Source organism: Zalophus californianus, chromosome 1, assembly GCF_009762305.2.
Source record: "Zalophus californianus isolate mZalCal1 chromosome 1, mZalCal1.pri.v2, whole genome shotgun sequence".
Lineage (NCBI taxonomy): Eukaryota > Metazoa > Chordata > Mammalia > Carnivora > Otariidae > Zalophus > Zalophus californianus.
In genome coordinates this window covers 86,398,644-86,421,708 of record NC_045595.1, presented here as the reverse complement: position 1 = coordinate 86,421,708, position 23,065 = coordinate 86,398,644, and the positions used below count along the sequence as shown (strand labels likewise).

The 23,065-nt window shown below is 39.3% G+C and overlaps 1 protein-coding gene across 8 annotated transcripts in view; it reads right to left on the bottom strand.

Annotated features, from left to right (window-relative positions):
• Positions 1-13,325: 13,325 nt before the first annotated feature.
• Positions 13,326-23,065, bottom strand: part of ANKRD28 (ankyrin repeat domain 28) — a 194,321-nt gene continuing 184,581 nt past the window's right edge. For 7 of the 8 annotated variants that reach the window (XM_027583599.2, XM_027583594.2, XM_027583597.2 and 4 more), the window contains 2 exons: positions 22,449-22,540; positions 13,326-16,578 (listed from right to left, as the gene is read on the bottom strand). In XM_027583599.2, the coding sequence (XP_027439400.1) occupies positions 16,292-16,578; positions 22,449-22,540 (379 nt within the window). In that variant the 3' untranslated portion in view covers positions 13,326-16,291. The remainder of the gene's footprint in view (positions 16,579-22,448; positions 22,541-23,065) is intronic. The other variant, XM_027583593.2, reaches the window with a different exon arrangement.

Genomic DNA, 23,065 nt, shown 5'->3' with positions numbered 1-23,065 from the left:
AAGCCTGCAAAGGATAGTGCAATATTTGGGAGCTAGCAATAGCAGGAGCCACTAGCCCCCCAGGCCTGAAGGTGTGAAGGGCTCAAGTGGCTACAGAATCAGGAGAAGGGAGCTGTATGGAGAGAGTAGCCTGGAAGGAGCTGCGGCCTTCAGAAAGATCCAAGCAGACTACGGTCAGTGATCTGACAGAGAAGACACCAGCAATAAACACCATGTCTTCTCTCTTTTCTCCTACCCTCTCATCACCTGCTGCTGCTTCCCATTGGTCGGACACAACAGCAAGGCAGAGGGCAAGAAAGTGTAGTTGGTGCTGTCCACAGAAGTCAGTGTTAGGGTCATAGGAGGGGAGAGTGCGCAGGGAAGAAAGTGCAGCACATTCTGGAAGTTCATGAACCAGTTCATTTGAGAAAAGTTAGGGAGTCAGGGGAGAGAAAGGCCTGTGAACAAATGGGTTTCTTTTTTTTTTTTTAAAGGTTTTATTTATTTGACAGAGAGAGAGAGAGAACAAGCAAGGGGAGCAGCAGAGGGAGAGGGAGAAGCAGGCTCCCCGCTGAGCAGAGAGCCTGATGAGGGACTCGATCCCGGGACCCCAGGATCATGACCTGACCTGAAGGCAGATGCTCAACGGACTGAGCCACCCAGGCGCCCAACAAATGGGTTTCTTAATGAGCATAACCATGTTAGCTTGCCTCAACATAGCCCCCAGTGATCCCGATCCTGGTATGGTCTTGTGTAGTGCCCTCCCACATGATTCCAGCATTGTTCTATGTGACCATTAGAATGGTGTGTTGCTCCTGAGATTAGATTATAAAAGATCCTGTGTCTTCTCTCTTGGTTGCCTACTTTCCATCTTGGATCACTTGCTTGGGGGAAAGCCAGCTGCCATGTCTCATGGAGCCCTATGGAAAGGCCCTTTTAGCAAGAAACTGAAGCCTCATGCCACCAGCCCCATAAGTGAGCCATGTTGGAAGCAGATCTTCCAGCCCCAGTCTGGCCTTTAGATGACTGCCAACCCAGCCGATGTCTTACAGCAACCTCATGAGAGACCCCGAGCCAGAACAACCCGGCTATACCATTCTCGAATTCCTAACCCTCAGAATCCGTAAGATGATAAATGTTTGTTGTTTTTTAAGCTTCCAAGTTTGGGGGTAGTTTATTATACAGCCATAGATAACTAATGCAGTAATCTTCCTGACGGCACCTCAATCCCGTCACAATTCAAATCCATCTGATGCTCAGTCTTCCAACTGTCCTGACTGCCCCTTTACAGGTTTCTCTCCTGCTACACAGGATACAAGCGCTACTATTAGTTCTTATTTGTTGGACTATACAAGCTCAGAAATAATCTTTTCTTATGGTTTTGAGGAGTGAAGTGCACTCGGGCAATATTCTTAGATGGAGGGAGAAAACCACAAAGAGGGGTCCACACTGAATAGACCTTGGTTGCTTTGAAACTGGAAGTTCTAGAGGAGACATTCTGAAAATGGCCAGGAAAATCTTCTGTCTCCAGAATGTACCTAACTCACCCCAGCCTGGCATGATACAGACAGTGGTTCTCAAAGGATGGTCCCAACACAACAGCACTAGCATTACATGGGAACTTGTTAGGAACACAAAATCTTGGGTTCCACCCCAGAGCTGCTGAATCAGAAACTCTGGGGAGAGGAGCCATTAATCTCTGTTTAATAAGCCTTCAGGGTATCCTGATCAAGTGTGAGACCACCATGCTAATGCTGTGCATTTTTCAAAGCATGTGTGCAAGCCCTAATCATCAGTTCCCCACATCAGTTCTCTGAGACGGGCAAGTGTGCCCATTTTACAGAAGAGGGAACTGACGCTTGGATGAGAAGTGTACCATCCAAGGCTAACCAGCACCCTAGCATCACAGCCAGAGCCTGGAATCCCCACCCCAGGACCAAGGCATAGTGAGTTTCCACATCACCAGCTTGCCTCCTATCCTGTTAGTTTTCAACCCATTATTACCCTTTCTGTGGGACTTTTTGTCACCCAAATACACTACTTTTGTTTGACCAAAGATGAACCAATGGGAAAATATGATCTATAGTTAAGTAATTACCTTTCATGAGGTTCTGTGTAATTTTGAAATTTCACAAAAGGTTTCAAGGGAATGCAGAGATCTTGTTGAACCTATTTATCTGCAGATATTTGAGTATGATCACTTTACTCAGTTCCACTGGGAGAAAACTGGCATGGGATGCTTTTATAATCTTTTAATCTGGCACTTCAACCCTTTGAATACAACGTATAAGATGGCTGCTTGTTTTTATGCTTACTGGACATGTCTGTACTGAACCTTCCATGCAAGTCAGACGATCGGTTTTATCAATACTTCCAGTGTTTAAATTTTCTTTTCTTTTTCTCTTTTTAAAAGGTTTTATTTATTTGACAGAGAGAAAGAACACGAGTGGGGGGAGGAGCAAGGGGAAAGGGAGAAGCAGACTCCCTGCTGAGCAAGGAGCCCAACGTGGGGCTCGATCCCAGGACCCTGGGATCATGACCTGAGCTGAAGGCAGATGCTTAACTGATTGGGCCACTCAGGCATCCTGTGTTTAAACTTTCTGATATATCATCACCTGATTTGGCAGAATGAAAATCTTCATATTGTGCCCTTTAACTTCAAGACTTGTTTTGTAGTTTACCTTATGAATCCTGAGTTTATTGCCATAGGGTCCTGATGTGATAACTAAAGATACTACTACACTGAAAGTAAAGACACCACCTTTCTCATTGCCACACTCTAAATATTCTTACAGAACATGTAAATGGTCAGCATTGTACATTTTCCCCAAGTATTGGAATGTGACAATTGAAATCCATACTATTGATGGAAGAACTGCAGGGTTCTAAAATGATTCCTGAATAATCAAAAAAAAAAAAGATAAAATTACATACAGTGTGATTTTTCAGATATATTTGGGGGTTCTAATTCTTCAAAAATTATTGATTCATCTATGGATATCTTGCAGCTGTCATAACATCAGGTGTGAAAATTAAGCGTTAGCTCCACGTAAAACATTGTGCTAGAATCATACAGTTTTGTCGTCACATAAGAAAACCTTAGAGAAAGCTTACCATCTGGGACTCATTTAAACATAAGATTTACACACACACCCCAAAACAAATCTGTGAAAGATATTGTGGCAATCTATTTTCCAAAAATGGCTGCAATCTTTCCGGTCCCACTTGCTCTTCCAAAACTTTGTGCCAGTCCCCATCAATAGGTGGAGTCTACACTCCTTCCCTTGACCCTGGGCAGGACTTTGTGACTGCCTCCATGACAGCAGTGTGGCAGACGTGACACTGCATGACTTCCGAAGCTAGGTCATGAATGGCGATATGGCTCCTGTCTGGTTCTCTCTCTCGGGGATTTCACTCTTGGAACCCTACCACACTCTGAGGAAAAACAGACCACATGGGGAGACTCATGTGGAGAGAAACTGAGGTCCCTGGCCCTCAGCCCCAGTTGAGCTCCCAGCTGACAGCAGAGCCAGCTTCTCAACCATCTGACGGCGTCCTCAGATCCAACAGCCCTCAGAGAACAGCCCCAGTGAGCGGAGCAGAGGCAAGCCTCCTCCACCTTGCACTGACCAAGTTGCAGATTCATAAGCAATATTAAGGGATTATTTTAAGCCACTAAATTTTGAGGCGGTTTGTTACCTACGATAGAATGATTAAAATCAACCATGGAAGTTTGTTCAACTTCAGGGTGTGCAGGCCCTGCCGGCCGCAGCAGGAGTTTGGGTTTCTATGGGAAGCGGTTAGAGGGTATTAAGCAGGAGAATGGCATGGTCAATTAAATGATTCCTCTGGCTGCTAATGGGGTTTCCTGAAGCCCTACTCCTTCCTGAGTCAGTCACACTTCAGGACCAGCCATGAGGACTCACCAAGGGACTATGATAAATAGCAATTTAAGGGAAAAATTCTTTGGGATTATCCATTTTGATATTTTCTAGTACAACACTGTATCAGTTTTTAGAAGACTACTGGATATGTCAAAACAAAGGGGGAAAAAGACCCCCTACATTTGCAGGTAACAGAAAGGCATTTGTTTTCAGTAACATACACATCTTTGAAGAATGGTTGTAGTCCAAATTTTTCAGCAACCATCAAAAAAACTAAGAAGGTTGTGTCCTCTGGATCGCAATGTGCCGAGTACTGAGGGGTGAATCATACAGAGAGTGTGAAATGTGTAAGGATAATTACTGGGTTGATGGAATATGGAGACAAAACGATGTAATAAACCACTATTTTAGCATCACAAATGAATCTGAAAAGAGTTAAGAATTTCATTGTTTTGCAATTAGTACACCACAATTGGCTCCTATATTCCACAGGCCCTGATAAAATTGTTTCAGACCTTTCCTAGGGACACAGGCAATGTATGTTGAATGTGTAAAATGGATGTGTGTCACAAAACAGATTTGTTCTTGCAAGGTAGCACAACAAAAATATAAACCAAGAAATAAAATAATATTTGTAAAGTTCTGGCTTAAGAGTGCAGAGTCAGGCCTCCTAATTTGCAGCATGACCTGGGGTACCTTCGCTCCCCCCTTCAGGTTGAAGGTCCTGTCTGTAAAAGGGGGCTAAACTAGACAATTTCAGCTCACTCTTGGAGACTCTTTTTCCTGTGTTCCTTCTAGTAGTCAGTAAGGAAGCAAACAGCATCCACAAATGACAGGGAAGCTCTTTGTAAAACAAACAAAAATGAAGACTTAATTTGTAATATGAATCATCTTTCCCCCAGGCTTCTTCCCAACTCATTCGTTTATTGTTTAGATTTTCATAATCAGTGCGTTATTAACTATTGCTAAGTAATGGAACTACTCTGAAATGTAATGACTAGAAATAACCATTTTAATTTGCTCATGGCTTTGTGTGTCAGGAATTTGGAAAGGGCTCAGGTTCATAGTAGCTCGTCTCTCTAGAGCTAGAGACTCCACTTCCCAGATAGTCCCTCCACTCACACGTCTGGCGCACTGATGGGGGGAGGCTAGCAGGCTCTGCTGGGCCTCTCCATGTGGTCCTCCAGCGTGGTGGTCTCAGGATCGTCCGACTTCTAACAGGACGTGTGTCAGAAGAGACAGGAAGGGGGAGTTGTCAGTTTCTGAAGGCTGGGGCAGCAGCTCTCCTACCAAATCCGATTGGTAAAGTTACTGTACAGCCCATCTGCATTCAAGGGGAAGAAATATAGACACCACCCACTGGTGGGAAGGGTGTGAAAGAATCTGTGGCTATTCTAAATCTACCTCAAAAGAGGCTGCTATACTGATACCATTTTTATTTGAGTCTTGTTGGGCATAGTGACTCATTTAATCCTTCCCTTAACTCTATGAGAGAGAGATCTTTATTATCCAAATATTACAGGTGAGGAAACTGAGACAAAGGGGTTAAACCACTGGCTCAAGGCCACTCAGTTATGTGGGCCAGGTTTTGAACCCAGGCAGTGTATGCATGGTAACCTAATGAATTAATTAGGCTATTTCTCACCACAACTTCATGTAATTATTAACAGAATGATAAAGCATATTGCAAGTGCTCTGCAAGAGTGTGGACTTCCCGTATTTCAGGTAAACACCCCTTCTCAGGTGTGGATGGTCCCAGCTGCCTTTCTGCTGTGGGTCTCTGGGTCCACATGGTGCCTATGGGTAAAGTGAAGGGTTGCTCGAAGCTACCTTCTGCAGGAATCTCTGTCCCCACTGTATTATCTTGGTACCCCTATTGAAATCTATTGGCCATTGATGAATGGGTTTATTTCTAGACTCAATTATATACCAATGATCTCTGTATCTGTCTATACTTAAGTACCACATTGTCCTGGTAACTGTAGCTTTGTAGTAAGTTTAGAAATTGGGAAGTGGAATTGAGTCCTCTTTGTTCTTGTTTAGTAAAATTGTTTTGGTATTGTTGAGTCCTTTGCAGTCCCTTATGAATTTTAGGGTCAGCCTGTCAGTATCTGCCAAAAAGGCAATGGAATTTTCATAGAAACTGCATTTAAAATATTGTTAAAATAGCAATATTCCCTAAGCTGATCTACCATTTTAACAATATGAAGTCTTCCAATTCATGAACACAAGATATCTTTCCATTTATTTAGGTATTCTTTATTTTTTCAATGATGCTTTATAGTTTTCAGTGTACAAGTTTTATACTTTTTGTTAAATTTATTCCCAAGTATTTTTTATTTTTCTGGATTTTATCATAAATGGAATTGTTTTAATTTCATTTTTGGGTTGTTCAAGTGTATAAAAATACAATTGATTTTTATATCCAGTAACCTTGCCGAACTTATCAGCACTAATACTTTTTAGGTAGGTTCCTTAGGATTTTCTACATACAAAGTCATTTCATCTAAAAATAGTTTATATACTTCTTCCTTTTCAATATGGATGTCTTTTTTTCTTTCCCTAATTGTTTTGTCCTGAACTTTCAGTACAATGTTGAATACATGTGATGAGAGTGGACATCCCTGACTGGTTCCTGACATTAGATGGTAAGTTTTCAGTTGTTCATCATTAAATATGATGCTCGCTGTGGGTTTTTCATAGATGCTCTTTATCAGGTTGAAAAAACCTGCCCTATTCTTATTTTTATCATGAGAAAGTGTGGGATTTTTGTTAAATGCCTTTTCTCCATCAATGAAAGATACTCCAGTGCCCCCTCCCCTTTATTACCAAAATATTGATACTTTATTGTGTTTTATATTGATTTAATTTTGTATGTCGAAACTATCTTGCATTCCTTGGATAAATCCCACTTGGTCATGGTGTATTGTAATGATTTTTATGGGTTGATGGATTCTGACAGTATGTTTTTGATGATTTTTACATCTGTATTCATAAAGGATATTCATGGTATACAATACTTTTTAGATAATCATAGATTGTTTGATTGGATTAAGAATTTTTATATCTATAATCAGAAAAGATACTGGTCTGTTGTGTTCTTTTCTTGAGATACTTTTTTTTTGGAAGATTTTATTTATTTGAGAGAGAGAGAATGAGAGAACAAGTGAGCACATGAGAGGGGGGAGGGTCAGAGGGAGAAGCAGACTCCCTGCCGAGCAGGGAGCCCCATGCGGACTCGATCCAGGGACTTCAGGATCATGACCTGAGCCAAAGGCAGTTGCTTAACCAACTGAGCCACCCAGGCACCCTTACTTTTGTTTGGTTTTAGTATCAACCACACAGAGTGAGTTGGGAAGTGATCCTTCCACTTCTTAAAAAAAAAAAAGTTTGTGAAGAAAGACTGGTAATTTTTTTTAAAGATTTTATTTAAGAGCGAGCAAGGGAGTGCACAAGAGCAGGGGGAGAGGCAAAGGGAGGGGAAGAAACAGACTCCTCACTCAGCAGGGAGCCTGACTTGTGGTTTAATCCCAGGACCCTGAGATCAGGGCCAGAGCGGAAGGCAGAAGGCAGACGCTTAACGGAGCCATCCAGGTGCCTGCAAGACTGGTAATTCTTTAAATATTTTGTAGAATTCATCACTGAAGTCCTTTGGTCCTGGGCTTCTCTTTTTGGAATATTTTTTGATTACGAATTCAATGTCTTTAGGTCTATTCAGATTTTCTGTATCTTCTTTTTAATTTTTTTAAAGATTTTATTTGAAAGGGAGAGAGAGTGCACCAGCAGGGGGAGGGACAGAGCGGGTGGGAGAAGGAGACTCCCCACTGAGCAGGGGCCCCTAGCCTAATGCAGGGCTCCATTCCAGGACTTTGGACCTTGAGATCATGCCCCAAGCCAAAGGCAGCTGCTTAACCGACTGAGCCACCCAGGTGCCCCAGATTTAGTGTATCTCCTTGAAACAGTTTTGATAGTTTGTCAGTTTCTAAAAATTTGTCCCTTTCATCTAGATCAGCAAATGTGTTGGTATGTAATTCATATTCTTATAATTCTTATTTCTATGAAGTCAGTCGAATGTCCCCTCTTCATTAGTGATTTCAGTAACTTGAGTGTTGTCGTTTTTTCTTGGTTATTCTCACTACAGATTTATCAATTGTGTCCATCTTTTCAAAGCAACAACTTTGTTTTGTTGATTTTTCTTTAATTTTTTTAAATCTCTACTTCACTTATTTCTGCTCTAATATTTATTTTCTTTCTTTTGCTTGCTTTGGGTTTAGTCTGCACCCCTTTATTCCAGTCTTTTAAGGTCAAAGATTAGGTTACAGATTTGAGATCTTTCTTCTTTTTTACTGTTTACAGCTAGATTTCCCAGTAAGCACTGCTTTCACGGCATCTCATAGGTTTTGGAACGTTGTATTTTTGCTTTCATTTATCTTGAAATATCTTATTTCTTGACCCACTGGTTATTTAGGAGTGCAGCCACCAAAGCTTTCTTTTGGTTGCTACTTATATGGTATTTATTTTATAATCATCTTGTCGCTTTCAACTTGTGTTGCTGAATGTAAAGCATGTCTCTTGCAGAGAGCATACAATTGGATCATGTTTTATATTCATTTGGTTAATCTCTATCTTGTAATTAGAGTTTAATCTAGTTACATTTAATGTAATTACTGTTAAGGTAGGATTTACAATCTGCCATTTTGCTATTCGTTTTCTGTCATGTCTTTTTTGTTTCTCTAGTCTTCCATTCCTGTCTTATTTTGTATTAGATATTTTCTAGGGTACCATTTTAATTGTCTTGTCTTTTCTTCTGTATTTTATAGTTATTTTCTCAGTGTTTGTCCTAGGGATTTACAACTAACATCTTAATTTGTAAGAATCTAGTTCAGATTAATAAAACAAAATTTCAGTACTACACAAACCTTTTCTATGTAGCTCTATTTCCTGTACCTTTGTGCGGTTGTCACAAATTACATTTTTATGCACTGTGCGCCTACCAACATAGACTTATAATTACAGCTTTATGCAGCTGTCTTTTAAATCAGGAATAAAAAAGAGTTAAAAATACATTTATACATTGTCTTTTAAATTTACTTTGCTGTTACCTTTATTGTTGCTCTTTATTTCTTTATGTGAATTTGAGTCATTGTCTAATATTTTCTCATGTCAGTCTGAAGGACTCCCTTTAGTATTTCTTGGAGGGCAGGTCTGCTAGTGACAAATCCTCTGTTTTTGCTAATCTGATAATGTCTTAATTTGTCCTTCATTTTTGAAGGATAATTGTCCTGGATATAGAATTTTTGACTGACACCATTTTTCTTTCAGCAGCTTTAATAGGTCAACCTACTACCTTCTGACCTCCATGGACTTTGATGAGAAACTAGCTATTAATCTTATTGAGGATTCCTTGTACATGAGTTGTTCTTTTGCTTTGAAGACTCTTGTTTTATCTTTTGATAGTTTCAATATAATGTATGTGGGGTAAATCTCTTTGAATTTATTCTACTTGGTGTTAAGCTCTTTGAATTTGTATGTTAACATTTTTCAAAATTGGTAAGTTTTTAGTCATGTTTCTTCATATATTCTTTCTGTCCCCCTTTCTTTTCTTCTTCCAGGATTTCCCTTATGTGTATGCTGGTCTGTTTAATTGTGTCACACAGGTCTCTGAGACTATGATTCTCCCCTCTTCCCAACAAACATTCCTCAGAATGGATAGTCACAATTGACATATTTTCAAGCTCACTGATTCTTTCTTTTGCCTACTCAAATCTAATACTGAGGCCCTCTATTTCAGCTATTGTATTTTTCCAAATCCAGAATTTCCATTTGCTTTTTAAAATACATATATTTCTAAGATTTTATTTATTTGACAGAGCTAGAGAGCACAAGCAAGGGGAGCAGTAGAAGGAGAGGGAGAAGCAGGCTCCCCACTGAGCAGGGAGCCTGATGCAGGGCTTGATCCCAGGACCCTGGGATGACCAGAGCCAAAGGTGGACACTTAACCATCTGAGCCACCCAGGTGCCCCTAAAATATAATTTTTTTTAAAAAGACTTTATCCAGGGGCGCCTGGGTGTCTCAGTTATTAAGCGTCTACCTTTGGCTCAGGTCATGATCCCAGGGTCCTGGGATGGAGCCCCACACTGGGCTCCCTGCTCTGCAGGAAGCCTGCTTCTCCCTCTCCCACTCCCCCTGCTTATGTTCCCTCTCTCGCTGTGTTTCACTCTGTCAAATACATAAATAAAATCTTGAAAAAAAAAGATTTTATCCATTTATTTATTCTAGAGAGAGAGAGAGAGTGAGTGAGTGTACGTGTGCAAGTGGGGGAAGGAGTGGAGAAGGGAGAGGGTGGGGGAAAGAATCCCAAGCAGACTTGATCCCACAACTCAGGGACCACGACCTGAGCTGAAACTAACAGTCGGTCGCTCAACCAACTGAGCCACCCAGGTGCCCCTAAAATCTAATTTCTCTATTATTTGATATTCTCTAATTGGTGATGCATTTAAAAAATATTTTCATTTAATATTTTAGACATGGTTTCCTTCAGCTCCTTGAACATAATTTAAGTTCTTTGTCTACTAAGTCCAGTGTCCTTCAAGGACAGTTTCTGATTGCTGTTCCTGTGTATGGGCCATCCATTGCTTTTTTGCATATCATAATCTTTTGTTGAAAATTGGACATTTTAAATAACACAGCAATTCTGGAAATCAGATTTATCTCCTTCCCCAAGATTTGTTGTTATTGCTACTTGTTATAGTTGTTTAGAGTTTTCTGAAAGAATTCTATAAAGTCTGTATACCTTATGTGTGGCCAGTGAAATTTTTACTCAGCTTAGCAGCCAGTTAATGATCAGAGATTTCCTAAAACACCTGTAACAACAACAAAAAAATCTCCTAGTTTTTGCCAAGGGGCTGTGTGTATGCGTATTAAGGCATGCCTTCAAACCTCAGCCTGGCAGTTGAAAATTGGCTTTCACTTCTTGTTTGTGCAGAGCCTCAAAATTAGCCATAGGTGAGAGCATAGGGTGGTCTCAGGTCTTCCACAGGTGGCCACAGCTGTGTGCACATGGCATTCTAGATTCCTAGAACTATGCCAGAGCTTTACAAAGCTCCTATGGGTATTGATTCCCCCAAGCTTTTCCTTTTAAACTCTGGTTAGTCTATTGCTTGCCTCAGCTCTTACTGATCACCTAAACCAAGTACAACATTAAAACTTTTGCCTATAATTGTTTCAACAAATACCTCCCCAGGGAGAATACTTTTCATACTGGGTCCACTCTGAGTTAGCTCAACTGTAAACAGCCTTGGAAGTGAGGCATTCCGGGGAACCATCAGATAGGTCAAATGATGGCAAGTCTTTGGGAATGAGGCTTTGAAAGAGCTCTAGCTTTGTTTTGTTCTCTCTTGTGACTTCTAAGCTGCACCAGGAATGTGGTGTCAAGGCTACTGCAGAGCTGGAATGAGGAATGCCACTAGAGCAAGTTAAAACGCCACAAAGGTCACTGTTCTTATGGAGACTCAGAAGTTCTTTTCTCTGCCATTTTCACTGATATCAGCTGGTAAAAGCTATTTGACCACTTACAGTGTCTATTCCTATTAGTCGCCTAACTGCAGGCAATTGATGGCCTTTCCCCCCACGCTCCCACACATTTATTGCCTCCTAAGGTGGATAAAGACAAAGCTCTTCTCCAGAAGCCCCTATCCCTTTAATTCTTTCACATTTTCTTGGATTTTGGCATTTCTTAAAATGAGTATCAGAACCACAAGCAACTTTTCTCTCATGCATGCTAGGTCCTGCCATCTTTGTGGCATACATAAGGGCTCAAAAGCAGATCATCAAGTAAAAAATGCATTTTGATTATTTCTACTAGGTCTCAAACAATGTTACTCACAGCACTGCTGTTATTTTGGGTACCAGAAATGAACCAACTTCCCATTTTGGGGGGGGCGGGCTCGGCCAACTATCCAATTGAGGTTGGGCTTGGCCAAATGATTTGCTCTAGCCAGAGGAGTATTAGCAGATGTGATGTATGCAGAAGCATAAACTGTGTTTGTGTGATCAGGCTTGCCTTCTTGTGCTTTTGTCATCATCATGGAGAACTTCTGGAGAACTTCTGCAGTCTAGTCGAAGTCTGAAGAGGAACACGGATGGAGTAGACCCAAGCTCGACTCATGGCAAGTAGTCAAGCCCAGCCAGATCTCCGGCTTGAAGCAGTCACCCAACCAAGCCTGTCAGCCAACCTGCAAAAGCATGAGTGAGAATGATTAAGTTGAGATTTGGGGCAGCAATAGCAACTGAAACCTAAGTAACACATCTTTCTCTTAGACTCATCCTAAGGGCAAATCTTGTTACCTCTTCCTTCAGTGCTATAGGTCCAGAATCTAGCACACTTTCTGGTAATTAGCAGATGTTCAATTAACTTCTGTTGCGGTCACATTTACATTTCTTCTAAAATTAGTGACTTAGAATAAAACTGAAAGGAACTTAACATAGTTTAGTTGTAAAGCATGTGGTCGAACTTCAAAATCACCAATTTCAACAAGGACCAGAAAGCATGTTAGAGGTCATTAGGTGGTTAAGAGCAAGGACTACAGAAATGACTGTCTGGATTTAAATCTAGGCTTCATGAATTATTGGCCAGGTGATCTTGGGCAAGTTATTTCACCTTTCTGACTCATTCCTCCTCTGTTAAATGGTACTATTAATAGTACCTACCTCACAGGATAGTTGTGTGGATTAAGAGATGTATTTCAATTACTTATAACCTCACCCAGTACTTATAAACACTTACAGGCATTTTGAGTTATTATTACCAGCAGAAGATTTTGAGCAAGGTTATTAAAGTCCTCTTTGCCTGCTCCTCTGGTCACCTATTTGTATCTTTTTGTTCTCACTTTTGTTATCTCATCTCTGTACATGTGTATAATTAGCTCTTTTGTCTTTTTGTACTCTGAATGCTAAGTGCTGACACCTATTCCAACCTCTCTTCCACCAACCCATTTTACAAACTACTGATTTTGTTCTTTTCACCTAGGATAGCATTGGCCTCTTCTCCACCTGCTCAAAGCATAGTTGTTCCTCAATGTCCAGCCTAAATGTCATCTCTCCCAGGAAGCCTCTGATCTTCTTTTCCAAAGTCATCTTTCTCCGACCTTCCTTAGCAGTTCATCTCTACCTCAATTACAGTTTTATACTATTTTCAAGTATATGTCTTTCCATGAGACTATAATTTCTAGAGGACACCACAATTTCTAGGCTCACTTTCTGCCCATTCCCACCCTCAAGTATATGGCAGGCAAGCAATTTGTTGAATGAATATATTTGAGAAGCCCATTTAGGTTCATCTAAATTCTGAAACAGTTTTTTATTGAGAAGCCATCAAGTTTTTCAAGAAAGGTTAGAAACTAGTTGGAATACTAATTAGACATTAAAAGATAAAGAAGTTTGCATGTAAAAAAGAAAGACACTTGATTTATTGCATTAAAAAATTTTATTTCATTTAAAAGGTCCAATATAAGCCAAATTAAACCCCAAATTGACAGCTATTTAGACCTCCTGAACTAAATGGCACTGTTTGAGTTGAGTGTCTTGTTAAAGGAAGTCATTTGCTATTACCACCATTTCCCCCAAAGTAGTTCTAGAGCAGAAGCTGGTATTACTATAATACACATCAGATATTTCAGATGTCATCGTTCATGCAGAAGTTAAGAAAGCAAACAGGCTTTTCTGTTCTGTTTGAGTATAAAAACCACTACAGAGCAGGGCCTGAATGCTTTTGACATACAAGGTGTAACTATAAGGGAACTTACTGTGCTGCTGTGTTCATTCACTGAAGTTGTCCATGTACATACTCCAACAATACTAGGGCTGCTCAAATAGTATTTGGACCAGTAGTTTGGGATTTCCCCTCATTAGGTGCAGACCAAAGGAAGTGGCTGATCAAGCTGGGGATAGACTATCACAAAATGCGATCACAAAGCAATGAAACAGATTTCCTAGTGGGCAAGCGATTGAAAGAACCACCTCACAAATATTTTCAGTAATAGCATCATTTACATAAAGTGATGCAAGATCTAAGTTCTGGCATGTGTGAGGATAAGTTAAAAACAGCTTGTTACTTTATAGCTACACCTTGGATTTCATTAGATGGGTAAATCTATGTTTAACGAGTCCTTCTGGGAATCACTTCAGCAGGTAAGTCAAACAGCCTGTAAAAGAGAAGACACGGCAGAGGGCGTGAGATTCATCCTTCCAACGTTCTCGCGTTCTCTTGGAGGACAGACCCAGGCCCAAAGACAGAAGTTACCGGGAGGGAGGCTTCAACTCCATCTAAGGAAGACCTTTCTAACAGTTAGAGCTGCTCAACAACTGAATGGACTGCTTGGTGAGGTAGAATCACTGGAAGTGTTTAAGGTGGAAAGATCACCCTTGTAGAAGGGACTCCTGCATTTGTTAAGAGGTTAGACTGGATGAACCTCAGGTCTCTTTCAATTCTGAGATTCTAGAAAATTCCCTCAGGGAATTCAGAAGAGAATTCCTAAAAGGAAAGAGAAAGCACACATATGTATACTTTTAGAATCCTCTTTTTTCTTTTCAAAAGGTACAATAGAAAATGTAGTCCACTGTCTTTAAAATGCAAATTCACCTTCCTACCACTAATAATTTAGGAAGGGTCCATTATGACTCCTTTATATTATAAAGAAAAGATGGCGGATTACATTTATAATTTCTGTAAATATTTTAGAAAAAAATGCTTAAAATCTAGTAGTCAATGCCCTAGAAACTTTATAGATTTTTAGGTAATATGCACAGATACAAATACATTATTCATTAAATACAACTCACATCTGTGTTTTATTATACTCTAAAATATACAGGAATCTTGATGTACTGAAAGAGTGCAAGTAAATACAGTATTCAAGCAGTCACTATTTCTATGTACATGCTCATTAATTCTTCAAAAACCCCACAAAATTATCAAATAGATCAAAATACTGTTCTGTGTTTTCACACTTTATATTCAGAAAAACCAGCTGAAATTTACAATGTCATAAAGTTTCCAGTTTCACAATACAAAAAGGATAAAATGAAAATGGGTATCATTTTGTGAAAATTTATGGAACTTTACCCAGATCTGTAAGACCCCCTACATACGTGAAATCATTCTTGCTGGGAAAATGACAGTTACAGTAAAAGCAGAACCATACAAATTGTTATTTAAAAGCCTAAACAGCCTTTCTCTCTCTGTTATTTGAAAGGCAGTCTTCCAATTCGGCAGGCAATTGCTTCTTTCCCCAAGTAGTAGCATGTTTAAATCTGAACAGGACCCAATATAGAAATGCCTTCCAAGAGACCCGATGATGTTAACCTATCAATAACAAGGCATTTTTTTTTTCTTTTTGAGTATTCACTAAACAGTGAAAACAAAAACCCCCAGTCCATTGTGGAGGCACAAAAGTAACATAAGTGATGAAGGTGTACCATCCAAAGTAGTGAGGTCAAAAACTCCACTCCCCAGGACCACTTAGCTGCAATAGGGTGAAAATAATCTATATTTTGATTCCATGAAATTTTCTTCTTCTAGGAAATTCTTTACATTTTCAAACAAAAATAGTTCAATTTTAAACCTAAACCATTCAAAATGGCAACGACGGCCCAACCCCAATCTATCTCATGTCTACATCACAAGTATTTTCACCCCGACTGCACTCAGCCAGCTGGTTTTAAATTCTAATATTATAAAAGTTGGAATTTTTAAATTTTTATGTAAAAGAAAAAAATGTAAAAATACATCTGCTTTCTCTCATGGTTTAATACAGTATTCGAAGGCTTTCAGATGTTTTCTTTAAAAAAAAATCAACATTTAAAACCAAATCTCAGCTTCATTTTCAGAAATATTAAAGTTTGGTTTAGATAATGTCTCATTTCACCTATTCTGGTTTCCACAAAATGGCATTCTATTAAAAAACTTTTAAGTTACTTGGTCCTTTGGCAATTTGCTGTGCACATAATGCCTACTGTACCAAACTTTTATTGCCCTTAAATTTAGTTGTAGTTTTACTGGTAAAATTTAAATCTAGTGTCCTTATCTCTTCTTTTACAATAGTGTTGCTTGTTTAAGCAGATTAGGGTGCACAGTGTCCCAAATTATTCCTGGCACTGCAAAACCAAATCAAACAATTCCACAAAGTAATTTGACATAAAAGTGTTTTCCTCTGGTCAAGTCTATTTCAAGATTCTAGAAGTTCCTTTTGCAAAACTTGCCTTTAAAACTCTTCTTCCTAAAGTCATCACATTTCTCATATTTGCTCACTCTGCGATCTTTCCTCTTAGGTTGAATTTGTACGTGAATAATAAAGTGCCTTTTTCCTGAAAAAGCACAATCTGAAGCGTTAGTGTCAGAACTCCTCACTCAGACCTCTGGCTCAGCCTCTTAGTAGGTCTCGGAATCAGAGTCATTGAGCTCGTCCACGTCGGTGTATAAGTATTCCTGTTCCCCGCCAATGTTGTTGAAACTGCAGTAGGAGCTAGGTTCATTCCTCATGATGGGCAAGGCTTCAAAGCTGACTGTTTTTGAGGTGTTGGTGTAACGGTTAATGGCATTGAAAGTCAGGGATGATAAAGGGCTACTGGATGAGACAGGCATCATGGTGGCCAAAATGAGAGCTAGGCAATCAGCCACATCCTTATTGGGAGCACAGGCCAAAGCTGGGGTATAGCCTAGAATTAAAGATAAAATTTAAATAATTAAATACATCCTGAGATAAGGAAATAAGCCTAATGGCCTTCAGTTTTAGACAGTTTAAATTACTTGGCTTATAATAAACTGGTTTAACAGAATGATTCAGAAATTTCCAATCAGCAGAAAAGAGTAAAGTCCTAGAAATTTAGGGTGGGAGGAGGCCACACACACACACACACACGTGTGTGTGTGTGTGTGTATGTGTGTGTGTGTGTATATATGTGTATGTATATGTATACTGTTACAGAAGAGAAAACTCAGGCCCAGAGATGGATGATTTCTCCAAGATCTCAAAATTTATCCCTACCCACCTAAATTCATAGAAGATATTGAGCTAGAATTAAAACAAACAAAAATCCTCAGACTGATCAAGCTTCCTTCAGAGTGGTGGAAGAATGTTATTAATTTGTAGTTATATTTAGTGCTTACATGCTGAGAAATCTCAATGTGTACAGATTCACGAATGAGGCATTGAGCAGGTGTTCAAAGATGTGTACTGAATGAATGGAATGACACTTGGTGGTTGATCAACTTTTCTCTTAGGGACACAGAACACTGAAGATAAACAGGAGATAAACAGGTAAATTTTAAAAACTCCTAAGTCTAAACCAATGTTTGCTTTTCAACTCTTCCCTTCTTTAGAAGACTTAAGGCACCACAAAGTATCAACAAACTGAGTAAGTTAACATTTGGTACCCTGACTGGAACAAGACCCTGTCTTCAAGATGAAGTGAGAGAGAAGATGGTGAGAGCACACCATATGATGCCAAGTTTAGATTATCCCATATGGAACTCTAGCAGCAAATGTCTTAAAGTTTTAATTTACAGCTTCATTTTCTGTTGCACATCTGGACAGTTTTCCCTATTACTATATATACAAATGCTTTAGCTTTCACACTCATATATGTACAGTTGACCCTTGGACAATGTGGGGGCAGGGGGAAGGCTAGGGACACGAACCCCTGCATAGTTGAAAATCTGTGTACAACTTTTGACTCCCAAAAACTTAACTATTAATAGCCTACTGTCAACTGGAAGCCTTACCAATAACATAAAATTAACATATTTTGTATATTATATGTATTATAAACTGTATTTTTATAATAAAGTAAGCTAGAGAAAAGAAAGTCATAAGAAAGAGAAAATACATTTTTATAGTACTGTAAAAAATCTATGTATTAAATGACCTATGTAGTTCAAACCTGTGTTGTTCATGGGTCAATTGTATATATTTTATAATTTTTTATTTATGTATTTTATTTTTAATTTATATTTTATAATTTTTTAAATAGCTAAATGATATATCAAAAAATAAACATTTATGTAACCACTATCCAGATTAAGAAAGAGAATATTACCAGCATACCAGGAGCCCCACATGTCCCTTACTAATCACCACCCCTTTTCTCTTCCACAAAGGTAACCACTATCTTGACTTACGTGGTAATCATGGTTCTGGCTTTTCTTTCTAGTTATATTCATAAATGCTATAGTTTAGTTTTGACTTTTTTTGAACTGAATATAAATGGAATCATACATATAGTAAGTATTATTTTGTATCTGGCTTCTTTTCCTTAATATTATGTCTGTGAGATTTATCCATGTTGTTGTACATAACTACAGTCAGTTTGTTTTCATTGTTATACATTACATTACTGTGATTATATCATGGTTTAGTTATCCATTCTAACTACTGGACATTTGGCTGTTTCCTGTTCTCCTATATATATATATATATAATTTTTTTCTTTTATCCATGCTATATTAGCCTTGAGAAAGAAGAAATATTTTTTCCCCTTTATAAATCCCCCCCTTTTTAAGGGTCAAAGGAAACAGCTGATGCCCCTGCAAACTTGACAGGAGTGACTGAAGGGTGTGCATTTTTTAATTAAACCTTGTTTACTCAAAACGAGTAGGGGAGTGCTTCAATGCCCACACTTCTTTCAAGAACTCTTCTGAAAGTCTGAGGGTGCCTGCTGGACTGTAAACCCCTCAGGCAGGCCATGATACCTTGGATGAGAGTAAGGGTAGGGGGAGAAGAGCATCTCAGGAGTGTTGTGTAATTGGAATATGATAAAAAGCAGGCTCCTCTCCTATGCATGAAGTTGATATGGTTAGCTAAAGAGAAAAGTAAGAGAAGCAAACAGCCTGAGGACGAGGGTCTAATCTATCCCATGCAAGTATAAAATATTTTGCTTCCTCCAGAAAATCCATGGAAAGGCATAGCTATGACCTGTCAACTTTGGGCCTTGATTACTATTTCACATTGCAAAGTGTGTTAGAAGATACCCAGGTGGTCACAGATGACTTTCATTGTCATCTGTTATATTATCCCTTCCGTTTATTTATAAGGAAAAAAATATATAAAATATTGAAAATGATCAACAAAGATTTGAATATTAGCTAATGATTCAGTCTCATAATGTGGCCAAACATATAAGGTTAGCATTTTAGGCTGCTCTTTTTAATCCATATATAGTAGCTGTATTTCCAGAAATGTAATTTACTGATAATGAAAATTTCTTTTAAAGCTCTGTGAGTCTGAACTTATAGGTGATAATCATTCACTTCTTTGGATTTCATGACTACACATACTTATGATTCCCAAATCTTTATGTCCAACCTAGATTTTGCTTTTGGTCTCTAGATCTATATGTCTCATTATCCACTTGGGAGTTTCCACTGAAATCTTCTCCTGCCCCCAAATGAATCTAGCTCTTCCTCCTACATTCCGGTCTTAAACAATGGATGTTCCATCCATCCAAAGAGCTCTCCAAGCCAGGTGGGACAAGACTTCTTCCCTCACAAAGTCCCAATGTTTCCCTTCATAAGATCTCTAGAAACATTTACATCTTTTCATCTCCAGTGCCTCTACCATAATTCTGGTTACCACTTCCTCTCACTTGTAAATGTTAATTTGTTTTCCCATTCTAATATTGCTCTCCTTCAGACTAACTGCTAACTTCCTCGTGCACAGATCCTTTTTGCCACTTGATCTAAGAGATTCTGGCACAACTCCGATATTTACAGTGTCCTTTTATCTCTAAATATGCCACTCTCTGCTTAGAAAGCTCTTGCCCCACGTTTTTACTTGTCCTTTGGATTTTGGCTTACAGGTCACTTTTTTGGGATGCCTTCCCTGATCCTGCAAGAAAGAGTTTGAACACTCTCTTACATGTTCTCATAGCATTTTAAGTTAACTCCATATGAACCACTTTCAGTGCATTGTAACAGCCTGTTTACACTCCTCTCCATTTAAAGAAGCTGGTCTTATTCTACATCCTATTTTCAGAACTGAGCACAGTGCTTGGCACAACTACTCACCCAACAAATAACCACTCATTATGTCCAGGGACTCTCCTAAGCACTTAGAATATAACACTGAATGCAACTGATATAGACTCCCTGTCCCCGTGGAGCTTATATTCATTCTAGTGGAGGAGACACATAATCGACATAATAAAAAATTAAATTATACACAATATATTAGAAGATAAGCTTTATGTAAAAAAAAAAAAAAAAAAAAAAGGCGGAAAGACCAGGATGACAAGGACTGAGAATGCTGTGGTAGAGGTCTGTAGCAGGTTACAGTATAAATTGGGTTAGGACAGGCTTCACTAAGATTAAAACTTGAGTAAAGATTTGAAACAGTTAAGGGATTTACTCAAAGACTTGCTGGAGGACAGAGTGTTCCAGGCAGAGAAAACAGCCAGAACAAAGATCACAATGCACATAGATCCCTGGTGTGTAGGGGCTGGCATTGCAGAATGGAGAGAAGAGAGTGAGAGAGGAAATAGGGCAGCGGACCAATCATGCAGGGCCTTGACAATCACCGTAAGTCAAGTGAGATTCAAATGAGTAGTAGTATCTTGTCACATATTTTAAAAGGATCCAGGCCAGCGTGGTAAGAATAGAAAAAGTGGAACCATTTTGGATATACTCTGGAGGTGGGTCAGTAGTGTATGAAGGATTGTACCCTGGGTGTGAGAAAGAGGAGTCAAGGATAACCCCAGGTTTTTGTCCTGAGCAATTACAAGGATGGGAATTGTCATCAACTGAGATCAGGAGGCTGTGGGGAGAAAAGGGTTGGCTGGGAAAGGAGAGGGAGTCAGTTCAGTTCTGGAAAGGTTAGGTTTGAGCTGTTTATTAGATATCCATACAGTACTATCAGTTAGGGAGCTGGATCTGCAAATGGATCACATCTCTATAGAGATTGTGAGAGGTCTGGGCTGGAGATATAAATCCAGAAATTCTCAGCATGTAGGTAGTATCAAAGAACCAAAGGACTGGATATAGACAGGGGAAGCAAAAAGACCCAAGGACTGAGTCCTAGAGCCCTCCAATATTAAGAAGTTAGGGAGAAACTTTACAAAAGAAACTGAGAAAGAATAACTAGTAACAAAGGGTGAAAACCAAAAAAGTGTGAAGTCCTAAAAGCCAAGTAAAAAAAGTTTAACAAAGAAAAAAGTATATACCTGAAATTAACCTAATGTTGCATGTTAATTATGTCTCAGTTAAAAAAATTATAAAATAAAAAACAAATTTCAGTTCCAGTGAATTTGGTTACTGAATCCAACCATCAAAACAGCAAGTTACAAACCCTAACCCAGTTATCAATTGAAGGAAGCAGGTATTTGTGAATGAAGGCAGACTGAGTTCACCTACAAAAGGATACTGTAATCAAATCAAATGACTCTCCCTCTTACCCCAACCTAAAGTGATCTGTACCTATTTATCCATGTAACAAGAGTGCAGCATAAAGGAAAATATGGAGATTATTTGGGGAAATATTGGACACTTGCTATGGCAGACTGCAACCTTCACATCCCTAGTTACTCCCTTATTCCTATATATTTTAAATTCTATATTAAAACCCTTATTCCTATTAAAAAAAAGAAAAAGGAATAATCAATTGTGCTAAATTCTGATAGGTCAGGTATAATGAGAACTAAGAACTGACTCAATATTGTGGAGATCACTGGTGATCTTGAGGACAGTGTAGCAGTATGGTGGGGGCAAAGATATGACTGGGGGGCCCTCAGGAGAGAATGAAAGAGGGGAAGAACTGGGCACAGCAAGACAGCCAACACGAGTAATTGTGCTGCAAAGGGGAAGAAAGAAATATGGCAGTAGTTTCAGGAATAGTTAGATTAATGGAAGATTTTTTTTTTTTTTTAGGAGTTCATTTATTTGAGAGAGAGAGAGAAAGCACGAGCAGGAGGGGGAGAGGCAGAGGGAGAAGCAGACTCCCCACTGAGCAGGGAGCTCAATCCCAGGACCCCGAGATCATGACCTGAGCCAACGGCAGACGCTTAACCAACTGAGCCAACCAACGGCAGACGCTTAAGCCAACTGAGCCAACCACTCTTAATATGATTTTTTAAGATGAGGAAAATAATGTTTATATACACATGGGAATAATCTAGGACGAGTCCTACAAAAAAGTCCATATTATAGGACACAGTGAAGAACTGCTAAGTGACAGTCTCAAGTAGGCATAAGGGGATAGGATCATGAATAGTGGGAAGATTAACTTTAGATAAGAACCTGGCTCTTAAGGGCCTTGATAAGTATTTGCTGACAGAACAAATTCTTTGAATACTAAGATGGACAGAAGGTGGTAACACTAAACCAAAGTTAGTGAAATTCGGAAGTTCATCTGTTATATAGACTTTTCTTATTTTTCTTGCTCTTATTCCCTTTGCCACAAAGTACTATTCAGTATTAATTTCCGCTCTCCTCTTCAACCATGCAAAACATCCACATTTACTTCACTTCAAATATGGATCGAAAGATAAAAGCTTCTAGTAAAATATAGGTTAATGAAAGAAAATACAGAACTACTTACCATTTTCATCTACTGCAAGCACACTTGCTCCTTTCCCCAAAAGTTCTTGAACCACCATTGTCAGCCCATTTCGGGCAGCAACATGCAGAGGTCTGGGGGGGAAAATATTACATATGTACACACAGAGAGGTACATGGCCCTGAGTGTACACACACACACACACACACACACACACACACACACACACACACACACACACACACACACACACACACACACACACACACACACACACACACACACACACACACACACACACACACACACACACACACACACACACACACACACACACACACACACACTTCCTCTCTCTCTCTCAATCCTGGTTGTTGAAGGGCATTTTTGCTAAGTTGTGATGACCCAGAAATACAAAACTGAGGCACCCAGTCCTAACAGCAATATAGATGGGAATGGGGGACAACAAAATCAATGTGCAGAGTGCACTGCCAAACCCTGCAATGTGCATAAACATAGCATTGTCCCCCTGCCAGCAATCCACCTTAATCAATACCTTCTGTTTGTTTCAAACAAAGGTACTGAGTCTAAGACTCAATGTTTAAGAAGATTTTACTAACTAAACTGCATTCTTAAGTTGTTTTAAGAATGAGGTGGGC